Here is a 12929-nt window from a genome sequence, read left to right as displayed (position 1 = left end):
ACGAGGATAAATGTAATTAAGCCGTCTTAATTACGTTTCACAGTATTTGGCAAATCAGGGCGATGTTAGGCTAACTTTGCTTAAAACATTTGCTTCGATTTCCCTTTTTTTATTTTAAAGAGAAATGTAATGCCAACCTGTTTATAACTGGTGAAAGGGCCACATCAACCAAACCATTTACATTGAACTGTTTTCCTTGTACTATCTCACAAAAATTAGGGAATTTCTGCCTTTTTAAATAGCCTGGTCATAAATAGTGGGTTGTTATATCATATCAGAGAGGAAAAGTCGGTTCTGAAAAATAGTTATCTTAAAATGGCCCTAACACATGTGGTTTCTGCCAATCTCATATAAATCTTGAGTACCTATAGAGTATTGCATACGTATCTTCGAAGAGTATTTAGTTTGATCACATTTATAAAAGATAAGATACAGCTGTACGATTATTTCTGGCGTGCTCCTTCTCCTGCTGTCCTTGCGGCCGCTTGCTGTTCCTGGATAATTCGTTGGGGGGTGTATCGAGCACAGAAATACTACGTAATACGCCCAACTCGTTTTTTGACAACTTGACCATGATAATCATGAGAAGACAGCACGTTTAAATTGTAAAGAAGTCAGAATGCATGACACATTGTTGCAGCACCCTTTTAAAGGAGCAATGTGGAAATCTTAGCGGCATCTAGCAGTGAAATTGCGAATTGCAGCCAAAGGCTCACTTCACCCCTCCCTTACGAAGCACTATGGTGCCATTCACAGGACAAAGATATCGTCGCGTTATCGCTTCTTTGCTTAAGGAGATAACGTATTTTTCTTGTATTTACGAAACGCGCTCTGTAAAGCAGTTTGTTCATTCAGGGCTACTGTAGAAACACCATGGTGAATTATATGTGAGGTGGATAGAAATAGCTCATTCTAAGGCAATAAAAACAATGTTTTTTTATGTACTTCTGAAGACTTAGTTATGTATATTATATTGCATTTCTGTCAACAGATCCCCGCCAAAAATAAATTACACACAGCACCTTTATCACGCCCTGACAAAATGAATGAGATGTGTAGGTTTGGAACACAGCTTGACACAGAACAGGCTTATTGACATTGGCAGGCTTCGAAACGTTGCCGATGTTTGTATTAAAGAGATATTTTTACTGTAATCAAAGAGCATTAATCACAAATTGCCAACCACAGGAACAGCTCCTCCACAGAGAAATGTGTCATGTTTACCCTACCACCTTCACCCCTGCTTTGTTTATGTTTCCGATACACAAGGATGTTATATCGCTTAATATATGCTGGTAAATACAGCCAGCCTTAAAATGTCATCGGAACTCAAGTGTTTGGGACTTTAAGATCTTATCAAAGAAGACTCTCTGTGGCTGTGTTAGATGGGATGTTTTCCCAGACGAAACAAGTTTTTTGTTGGTTCAGAATAACCAATCCTGTTACTGACCCCTGGCTGACCAGGTGCTCTTTGAACAGTAGTAAATCAATGGGCGGCATTCACAGTGCACTCGGGCAACAGTGACTTTTGGAGGAGGTTGGATTCGAAAACCTGGAGTTGTTTGAAGGCTCGTCCAAAGGAGAAACTGTAAACTACGTTTGATGGCCCAGTTGGTGATGTCATGGTGTTATGGAAAGCATCACGAGGAAGACCACCAATTAACCAGCTCTTTGAAACATTCAACCTAAAGCAAAACATGTTGACGGATTAAACTGCACAATTTCAGCATAATTAAATATTGATTTCCCGTAAAATGTATTTATTTGAACTTTAATTTGCAGGTTATTCTAAATGATGAGTAACACAGCTGAAACATTTTGGTTTAACGAGTTATAAAATAATTCCCAAGATTTAACTTGCCAACATTTGAACAAAGATGAAATCACCATTATTTATTCATTCAAAACCTGAACATGACTTGTAAGACTGGCGAACACAAAAGAAGGTATTTTAAGAAATGTACTTTTAGAAATGTCTTGTTTTTTGTCCATACAATGGAAGTCATTGGGGCCTAAAGGTGTTTGGTTACTAACATTCTTCAAAATATCTTCTTTTGCATTATGCTGAAGAAAGAAAGTCATACAGGTTTGGAATAAAATGAGATTGACTAAATAATGAAGCAATTTCATTGTCTGGCCAAACTATCACTTTAATGTACTTTTAAAGTAATAAACGTTGGATCTTTGCATCAAACTAAACATTGCAACCTATTACAGTACAGCAGTGGTTCTCAAACTTTTCAGATCAAGTAGTACCTTTAACTAAAATTTGTTTTTCCAAGGTCAACCTTATGACCGTCACAGAAAACCATACGAATAAACACTCAAATCCTCCAATTCTAATGTATAAATAATATTTTATATTTATATATTTGTTTTCAAACTAAAGATTTTTTTTTCTCCACGTTTTTAGTCAATTCCACATAATTTTTGCCATGCTGAAAATCAGTTATTTACTATTTTATTATTATTGTAATCCCTTCTAGCCACAGCCATGAACAAGCAGTTCTTAGTTAGTTCCGGTCTCATTCCCCACATCCTCTGCAGTAAACGCAAGCAACTATTTCCTTGCGACGGGGCATCTGTGAACCAAATGGTAGAACATGATGAGGGATGGATCATTGAGAAGAACAAGACAATGGGCCGGGAAATAAAAGCCCGCACATTCGATACCGCCCTGCTCGAGACATGCGTTGACGCTAATCGAGGATGTCACTCAAATAGCGAGTTTTGAGAACTTTTAATTGCGGCTTCTCTTTCATCTGCCTTGCTTGGCAAAACCCTCCAGCTTGTCATCTTTTGGCACGTTTTATTCCAATGTCGGGTTTTGACTTTTAATCATCCGGTTCGTGATTGTGCGACATAATGTAACCAGCATCATCTGTTGCGTTACCCGGAGATCAGCTGTGTGTCACTGAATGTTTTGTGACTGTAATTCGGTTAAAGCATTCCATGTGTTTACAATGAAAAAAAGCAATTGTCTGATGCTTATATATTATTGCCTTCTGTAAGAGGCTCGAGACTGCAGGTACTGACGTTTTTTGGAACATATTGTATCTTCTGGAAGATTTAGGGATCTGGTTCACAACATCATTTTTGGTGGTCAATAGCTCCACCATACTGACAATTTCAAGGTCCCCACAGCTTGTTGGTCCTGACAGCACACCTGACGGGAGCAATGTCCACCTGGACCATCCCATCCATCACGCGAGCCTGCGAAGATGCTTTTTTTGGACATCTCAGCCATCTGCATGTGGTTTGTCTTATTACAGGTGAGGGCTTGGTAATGTTTTTCCCACGTAGCAAGCTCAATAAAAACGTCCACACTACTTTATGGATGAAGATACCGGACTTTCATATACTGCTTCAGGAAGAGGCCAGTTGGCACGGTTCGTCGGTCCTGAATGCATTCCACCTTACTGTGCGCTCTATAAAAAGATCCAGGACTACCTGACAACCCAAAATATCAGTGACCTAAATATGTGCCCAAAACTGCTGACAGTCAAGGTGATATTTTTTCCCATTTACCAATGAACTGCATTCACAGGATTGTGGAATACCACACACATCAAAGGATTGAAACCTACACAAATCAACAAGGCATCTTAGCAGACAGGATGTGATGCAAACACCGGGTTTGGACTCTCCTTGTTGCTTCCTGTTTCTGTACATTGATACTAGAGCGTAAAAAAAGGGCTTTAAATCTTTAAAAAAGGAGCAGCTAAAAAGACACATAGTATCGGAAACACATAATAGATTAAAATCCTAGCAAAACTGAAGTCACTTCATTGTCTGCTGCCATCTACTGACTTCATGGGGACAGTGGTGATGACATCACGCCGAGTCACAAAGGCCAGAAACATGTAGAGGGGCTTCTTGACCAAGCCAAGAGATGCTATGCATTATATTTGATCTCAGTATAATGATCACAGTTCATATATGAATTATGACACACTGATATAGTCAGTAGTATTCCCCTGGTCATATATGATCTTAATATGAGGCGACCTGGTAAACGTACAATTAAATGGCTTGGAAATGGAGGGAACGCGGGGGTGCGGAGTTAATTACAAGGGGGAACAGAGTTTAACTTCAAAATGTAGAGGACTTTTATTTAGCAAATTACACACATAAATATACTGGGATTTCCTCTATGTGTGGTTTGAAAATGTAAAATTTGTCCCCAACTAGTGTCCCTCCAGTGAATATTGGCCACTATTTTTCAAGTATCCAAAAGTACCATTTCCTTACGTGTTTATACGTTTATTTATGTATTAATAAAGAAACAAGTCCAGCTTCAATAAATGTGAATATAGAAAATTGCCCACCTTCAATCATATCAAAGGTGTCTGGAGGCATACAGTGTCCAGCGTGGCTCACAGCCCACACTGGATATCTTCTGAGGAACGTCTGATACAGCGTCCACATGTATGTCTTATAGAAGCCCACTACACCTGGGTTACCTGTGGAAAAGGGAAAGTCTTGTTGAGACAAACATGTATATTTAATACTTCGTTCCAAGGATAGTCAGACACTGTACCAAGAAACATAACATCAAAGTTTGCATTATTACTAAATTATTGCGCTTATTACATAGCTACTTACCTTATAAGCAAGTTGTTGAACATTAAATATTAATTTGAAATGTTTTATTAGCTAATTATTAACCAATGTAAACCTTCCATGAGGAAAGCCTGTTTACTTCCGGTTGTAAGACATAAGAACAGGCAATGTGGTTCATTCATTTATAAATATAATGCTATACATGTTATTAAAATATATATTTCAATTTGGATTTTTTAGGGGAATTTTAAACTGCCTGTCAGAATGATTTGCAGCATCCAGTTTACCATGTGTTATTAGTGTTGAGCGGTTGTTATCTGGGAATATCAGACCATGAATATCGCCATTTGACAACCAGAATTAAGTATTCCAGAGCGCAGTGTAATTCATGTTTATATCATTAAAGTTCTGTAATGGCACACGAGTATTCCAACAACAAAGTCACAATTTTTGAAACACAATAAAACTTTCCATCTTCTGAATTTTTACCTGGTCAACGATATATTCCTATTATCGCCCAATATCGTGACCAATATCGTGACCTTTGTTAATTGCTCAAAATGACAGAATCGGCAGAGCACTGCATTGTCTTTAATCCTGATTTAAAGAAAAAGCAGAGGTCTGCTTACGTAGTTCTGTTGCTCTTCACAGATGAGGTTAACTGCAAGTGAGGGGAGATAAGGAGGTAAATGGCGTCTCTGATACCCAGCTGCCTCCACAGCGGAACAATGGACACTCTGTGTGGTCAAAGCCAACTCACCCTCTCATTTCAAGAGAGTATCGACAGGTCACAGCCTCACGTAGTGATGAATTCACCGTGATGCTGTGTGTCCTTCTGAGGTGACGTAAAATAAAAGTATAACACAGACCTTTTACAATTGTTGTTTTCACAGAGATAGTGAATGAAAAAGAGTTCACAATTTGTGCACCTTGTTGCATTGTGTTGTTTCATATGCTGCTACTAAGACAATTCAATCGCAGATGACAAGAAACTTGTGCGTACCACAGTGATTCAGTCTTGCAGTCCTGTAGTGTGTGCTTCTCAACACATCCAGCAGTGAAGCACCGTTCTAGCCAGATCTCACAGCTGGGGCAGCGTACGCCGAGATATCGTGCACCGATATGCCTGTGCGAGGCAGGCACGAGGGCCAACAGCAGCCCTTCTGAGCTCCCTTCAGACTGATTAAATCCATTTGTATGTTTTCATTCATGCTGAGAGTTTCCAAATCTCTTTCAGATGGGACTTGACGTGCTCAAAGGCCGAACTGCTTTGAGACACTATTATTGGAAATGGCAGGTTTTTCCCGACCAGCTGCCACAATAAAGCCACCGGCTGCCTTGCACTAAACGCAGAGATGGAATCAAAGATTTCAGTGTCACACATGGGCCCACAGACATGGGGTAGGGAAGGTGGAAGAGGCGACAAGTGCTCTACAGCTTGAACGCAGCTCTGCTTAGTTAAAGGGAAAGTTTACCCAAAAAAGAAAATTCTGGCATCATTTACCAAATCCGTACACATTGACTTTTAATGTACGGACACAAAACTAATGCAATTCAATGGGTACCCCAGTTGCACGGTTACTAACATTATTCGAAATATCTGCATTGGTGTTCTGCAGAAGAACGAAAGTCATACAGGTTTGAAATGACAAGAGGACAAGTAAAAGATGTCATATAATTTACTGTGGATCAGTGGCAAAGCCAAGGTCATGGGTTCGATCCCAGGGTTTGCACATACATAGAAACAAATGTATAGTGTAATACAATACAAGTCGCTTTGGACAAAAGCGTCTGCAAAATGCCTAAATGTATATTCTGTATTTTTTAAAAAAACAGCACATGGGTTTAGAACAACTTACAGGTGAGGAAATAATGCATTTTCATCCTTTTTGTTTGTGGCTGAACTACATTTACATTTAGTCATTTAGCAGACACTTTATCCAAAGTATCCTTACCAAGTAGGGGGAAAAAATTGAAGCAATATGTGCAACAAAAGAACAACGATGCATTGGTGCAGTAAAACTGGTCTACAGTATACAAAGCTAAGGATACCCTTTATTTTATTTTTTATTAATGCAACTTGAATATCCATGTATATGTCTATTGTATATTTGTGGGATTAAGTACATCAGGAACAGAAGCATCTTCCCTCTGCTCTCGGTTTTTAATCCACTTCCATTTAATTTAATGCACATCACCCGCCTAACAGCGATTCAGAAGCGCTTGCCTCCGTGCGTGGTGAAAGAATGCAAAGGAGGCGTTCCTACCGGGGAAAAAGGACAGAGGCATGAGCTATCCACTCCTCTCCCACACATTATCATTTCCCCCTCTCCCTAAATTCATAAATCCAGGGCTGCTCACCGGGACATTTAACAGATACCCTGCCTGCCGTCTCTGACCCCAAGACTGCCTGGACTACCACACCACTGACGTAGCCCTGCAGGTGCAGGACATTCTCCCTTTGTTACACACACACACGCACAAACCTGACTGTTCACCTACCACCCCTAACTCACATACACACACAGGAGGGAAGCCACTAAATCAATGGATAAACCCCAGCCGTGATGTGGAACCCAAGTGGATTCCATAGAATGAAATATCTCCTCAAATCTGGCATGTGAATAAAGAATGGCTTTTGATAGCAGTACTGTACATTATGGCTAAACACAGGTTATAGTCTGCAACCATTGTATTAAACCACCCATCTTGGCATTTTATATGACATAGAAAATGTCTACAGATGGATATTCATATTCTATAAGCAATAAAAAAAGATTTAAAGAAGCATCAAGTTACACTTGAAGTTGTGTCAAAATTAAGCAGCGACACTTTTTGATTCATATTCATTTTTTAAAGTACTATTCTAAAAACTTTGCCCTGGTTTGAACATTCCTTCAAGTGTTTAAGTACTTTTATTAAGCATGTCTCCTTTTTAATAACTTGTATGTTTGTCAGTACAAACATAATTTTTATGTTTGTCAAGATCTTTACATGTCAACCCTGTAACCATGACTTTACAAAGTAAGCAAGTTACAGTATAACTGGAAAGAAATGTAATTATGTTTCATGTCTTTTTCTAAGTAATGTGTATAACAATCGACCCTGTTATTGAGTTATTGATTGAAAAACATTAAAACGTATTATTTAATCTCAAGAAGGCCCACTGTAATTTAAACCCATTTGTAAAACACAAAGTTGAATTTTCTTTTTTTAAGCAATCAAATTACTAAAGGTACAAGTTTCATAGCATAACCCTCTCATTAAGGAATGCATTATAGCATCTAGTGGAATTTGTTCAGGTAGCCAGTGTGTGAAGTCTTTAATTTATAAAGCTGATCCTGTCTGCAGAGGGAGATGAACAAGTGAAAATGCTTATTGACTCTGGCAAACCAGCAGACACAGGGGTGACTATAGCCAGATCACCTGACAGATGACTCTCCCGGGGTTAGTTCAATCTATTCAAGAGGTATTGTAATCCCAGATAAAAGGCAATAGGGAAGTTGTCTACCTCAGGAGCTGGAAGAGCCTGACAGCAAAAGAACAATTTACGAATTAAAAGAGAATATGACATCATGTATTTTTAATATAACAGTCAGTTTAAAATTAATTGACCAAGTCTATATACCTTAGTATATTGTTTAAGATTATAGGATGCTATACAATGCCACATGGCAAAAACGTTTGTATATTCACTCTTGTCAAAAAAAAACAGATCAGTGACATTACATTAAACTTAATTAAACATTAAACTGATGCTGCGCCTTTGAAATCTGTGTTGAGATTCAGAAAACACAAATATTTATTTCTATTTATGCCAAAATAATAGTTTTGTATCAGATTCATTAATTTACAGACCTTTCATCATGCTAAATCTTCGATCTAACCAGTCATAAAACATTTTAAGATGGGGAAACTTCAGTTTTTCAATACAAAATTTAACGGTCTTCACAAATCTTTAATCTTCCACCAGTCATTGAATAATTTCGTCCCGCAGTTGAAGGGTGGTAAAATGTCAGCGGTTTACAGCACTGGACCAGTGGTCAAATACAACCTCCAGGTAACATTCCTAAAAGCATTACACCTCAAATCTCAGCAATGCACGAAAAAGCAAAAATAATAACCTCTCTTGGCAAGCCCTTCGCGCCCCCTGATCCACCTGCTCATCGAATGCTAGCAAGAGAATCATAATTGTAGAACTTCCATCGAATTTTATGAAAGGCGGTCAGTAAAGTAAAGGGTGGAGTGAGGCTGTTACTTGCATGAACTATTAAATCTGACATATTAATATTAGTTTCCATACTGAAAAAAGACCCTGTGGAAACATTTGGAGTAGATAAAAAAAGACCAGAGATACTTGTTATTAACCACATCATTTAAGAGAAACTGCCTCAAACTTTCAACTTTCAATATACAGAAAGAAAAGAGTAAAACAGTTTGGCTATATTGTCTAAAGATGGCAAAGGCAAAAGAAATCTTTGATTATTATGAATTATCAAACAATGTGATACTGTGGGCTATTGGATGCAGCTGCCGGGACAAGCGGAGTGCTTTGCACAGCAGGTTCCTATAAATCAGAACCATCTGGAGATCTATCCCTGACCCACTGAACATCTCTGCACTGCATACTAAGAGAGATCTAAACTTACATTTTTACTTTAAAACCAGAAAGAGCTTAGCAACTTGTTTAAAACTGTATACCATTGAAATTGGATAAACAAATACCATATAAATTGGATTAACATTCAAAGTTAAACACTTCATATTAAAACTCATCCAAAAGTTTTGAGTACACACTTCCATTGAAGGGGGAAGCAAACTATTAGTTAAACTTTATTTCATTTTTACTATCACAGTGACTGTTTTCAGTGTTGGCCTACGGCAAGCTTAATGTCCTTTGATACAGAACCCAACATAAGATGCTGTGCCCAGCAGGGGACATTCAAAACCAACTACAGAATCACACAACAAACCTGCTGCCATCCAGTGGTCCACATAGTTAACACAGATGGTGTCCTTTGTGAAGTGAGATGATCTTGCATTTACATACGTTAGCACATAAATGTCAATGTGCCTGTTTCTAACCTGATGTTGCTAAAACAACATAAAACAACAAGAAACAATTGGCATTTAAAAAAAAAACTAATCCTTATCAACCTACAGAAAGGCTAATACAGTAAGACTTAATGGTGTTGTAAATATCCACCATCGTTTAGAGAAATATTGCATGAGTTTTTCTCCTTCTAACATGCCCAGTCATAACATGCTTTTCTTAACACTACACCATTCCTCATCCTTACAAAAAAGGCTATTAAAACAGTAGCACCTGTGCTAGACCTCGTGGATATGAGAGCCAAGGGAGCCTCTGGCCAGACTTTAGTGATTATTGCTGTTATCTCTAAAGAAAAGGGCACAAGCTCTACAATAACAGCCCCGCCGTACAAGCTCACTGTTGCTCATAAAGAGTCTATTGAGCACAATGCTCAGTGACATTCAGAGCCTGGTGAAAAGAGACCACTAAGAGAAAAACGTCTATAAGGTCATCAGCCCGACCACACTTTCTTTTCTGGACATCTGCGGTTGAGGCTCTTTTTTCCCCAATTTTACAAGCACTCAAAATAAATTAAACATAATATAAAATGTGTAAATGTGACTGTTTAGGAGAAGTTAATGAGGTTAATAGTACCATACATGAGCTACAGGAACTCTTGACATGACGTTTTTAGACATAAAGCCTCCCTACATAAAAAGTCTAATATACAGTAAATAATATTTTTTACCAATCAAGTTATATTGGCTCTATTATCGCAATGAAAGATTTTGTTAGATTTCCCAGTTAATATATAGTGTATTTACATGAAGTAATATTTGCTTTGTTTTGGTAGATATGCAGGCCAGAACAAACCCATTAAATCAAATACCTTTAGCATATAGATTTATCGCTGGTTAATAAAACAACTTCACCTGAAAACTATTTATTCATGTAAAAAATGACAGATCTTTTATTCAGGATCCAAAGTGCACAGTCTCTGAAAAACTATTTTTGTGTAATATCTGTTTCTGAGCTACTCAGCTTTTATAAGGTCAGTCCGCTAGAAGCATCTGTCAGTGACACGTACAATTACAATCATTTCAGTGGGGTTTCTTCCTGGCCCAATGCCTAGCATAAAAAGGTTTGTTTGTTTTATTCATTTGTAACGCCATTCCAGCATCTCAAACTATATTCATCTTTTCTATACACAAGTTGATACAGCATAATAAGGTAGAGCGCTGATTCCATATTGAACTTTTCTTTATGCTCCCTACATCTGATGTCATGTTCATGGTATCATGTCCAGTGCATCATATTACCCATAACTACAACAGGTACTCTTGCTTCTATCTTGGCAACCAAAACTTAAAAGCTTGCACAAAGAATATGAGTCATATCTCAAGACTAGTGTAGAGCAAAGACCAATACGGTTCAAAGGTCATACAGGTGTTGCCTGCCAACAAATAATATTCTCTTAATGTGATGTATAGCAGTCAAAAATAATTTGAAATCTAAATACACTAGTTCTTTATCCTTTTGAGTTGTCTTTGAAACATAGGGTGATTCAAAACAATCTTTATATACTGGAATATTCAATGTAACATTTATTCACATTTCAATGTACTAATGAAAAAAAAGTGTATTTTTGCCACACAAAGACTTCATCCTTCTTACCTGGAATGATAAGGATGAGCGCTTTGGGAGGGTTTGGGCCTTTGATGGCAGAGTGTAAGTCTGTTGATCCATACTTGAGCACTTCAGTGACTGCACCTCTGCAGTAAAAATGCTCCACAGACGCATCCTCTCCGTGCCCCTCAGATCCCGGGCTACACATCACATCAACCGGATCAGCCTCACGTAGTTCTGGTTCGAAGTAAGCAGACCAGATACACGGGTCAGCTTTTCAAAGATGACACATGGCTGAGCTAGAATCCAAACTGATAAATGAGTGCTACAAGCCAAAAGGGGGAGAAGTAACCCCAGTGCATGGGAATCTCATTCATTATTACTGAATTGACAAATATAAATCATAATTGAGCACAATTTATGTTTCTTTCTTTCCTTCTTCTCCATCAAACAACAATCATACATTTAACCTATCTGATAATGATTTCTATTCAAAACGATAACCTATTATAAACATAACATAACTTAAAATTGAATTTCACCTTCCAAGTATTTAATATTTAATCAGCATTTATGTTTTTATAAAATATTCGTACATATTCTCTGTATGTTCTCATTCCTTAAAAGGTCCATCTTATAACTAAATCTAAACATAGCCAACTGCCTTTCAATTGTTCATGTGTATCTCTAAACCTTTATCTATTATCAACAAGGCGTTTTTGTGATACTCAGCACAATAAAAGGTATTTGGAACAGAAGTCACAGACACGACAAGAACCAGCAATTCTAACATTTCTATTAAGTTTCAACCTTTCATATCTATTGACAGCACTAACATTTTGGATCAGTAATCTTGCTCTGTGTGTCTCTTCTGTACAATGATCTATATATACAGGACTCTACATTTAAAAGATAAAGTAGAGAGTTGACAACAATATTTAGACAACATTGACCAATGTACAGTTTTATAGTAAGGTTTCTTCTTAATGTATGAACTGTATATCCTTCTCTGAAACCATTCCTCTGTAATCTTTTTATAATAATAATAATAATAATGCATATTCATTCAGTTAACAAGCGACTTCATTCAAAGTAAAAATGCTTAGACAAAATGATGTGGCATGGATAATACTTCGTTGCTTTTCTTACCTACAGATGCTTTTCTTGTGAGCTTTTGTGAGTGGAAGGGGTTTGTGAAAAGAGATTTAATGGCATTAACCGGTAATCTTTTGACAGCAGTTACCATTAAAAACATTGGAGAGATGACTTCCTACAGTGTCTCTTCTTCTCCTCTCGAGGCTGCAAACAAACGGAACGCTGTCGCCCCCTACTGTAGTCTGTGCAAAATGTCCCAAGTGGTACTCGCTGCACTCTTTTATTTAGCAGGTAAGTTCACCAATGTTCTACATATTTAACCAGGCTTGTATTAATGTAAACGTATATTAAGGATTAAGAAAATTGCCACACAATATTTATGTTAGTATTAGCAGATGTTGAACTCTAAATCCTTGGATCGTTTATCAAAGAAAACGTTTCCCAACGTAACATTGGTTTAGTTCAGGTGTGATATTGCATTGATTCTTGTGTTGATCAAATAGATTGTGTTAGATCCACTTTGAACGTTTCAATTGCATCACTGGTCCAAACAAGCCGGAGAGTACCTTATCCCATATTAGGTTATTAGGTTATTAGTGTATGTGCTGTATGT

General features: G+C 37.7%; 1 protein-coding gene across 1 annotated transcript in view; it reads right to left on the bottom strand.

Moving 5' to 3' along the window:
- ldah (lipid droplet associated hydrolase) overlaps nucleotides 1-12503 on the bottom strand; it is a 36010-nt gene extending 23507 nt beyond the window's left edge. Inside the window, exons 1-3 of the mRNA XM_056768838.1 lie at nucleotides 12371-12503; nucleotides 11270-11458; nucleotides 4329-4463 (exon numbers count right to left, since the gene is read on the bottom strand). Of these exons, the coding sequence (XP_056624816.1) occupies nucleotides 4329-4463; nucleotides 11270-11458; nucleotides 12371-12476 (430 nt within the window). The 5' untranslated portion in view covers nucleotides 12477-12503. The remainder of the gene's footprint in view (nucleotides 1-4328; nucleotides 4464-11269; nucleotides 11459-12370) is intronic.
- Nucleotides 12504-12929: the final 426 nt, after the last annotated feature.

This window comes from Triplophysa dalaica, chromosome 15, assembly GCF_015846415.1.
Source record: "Triplophysa dalaica isolate WHDGS20190420 chromosome 15, ASM1584641v1, whole genome shotgun sequence".
Taxonomy (NCBI): domain Eukaryota; kingdom Metazoa; phylum Chordata; class Actinopteri; order Cypriniformes; family Nemacheilidae; genus Triplophysa; species Triplophysa dalaica.
Note: the sequence above shows the minus strand (reverse complement) of the source record. Positions and strands in the feature narration are given on the sequence as shown.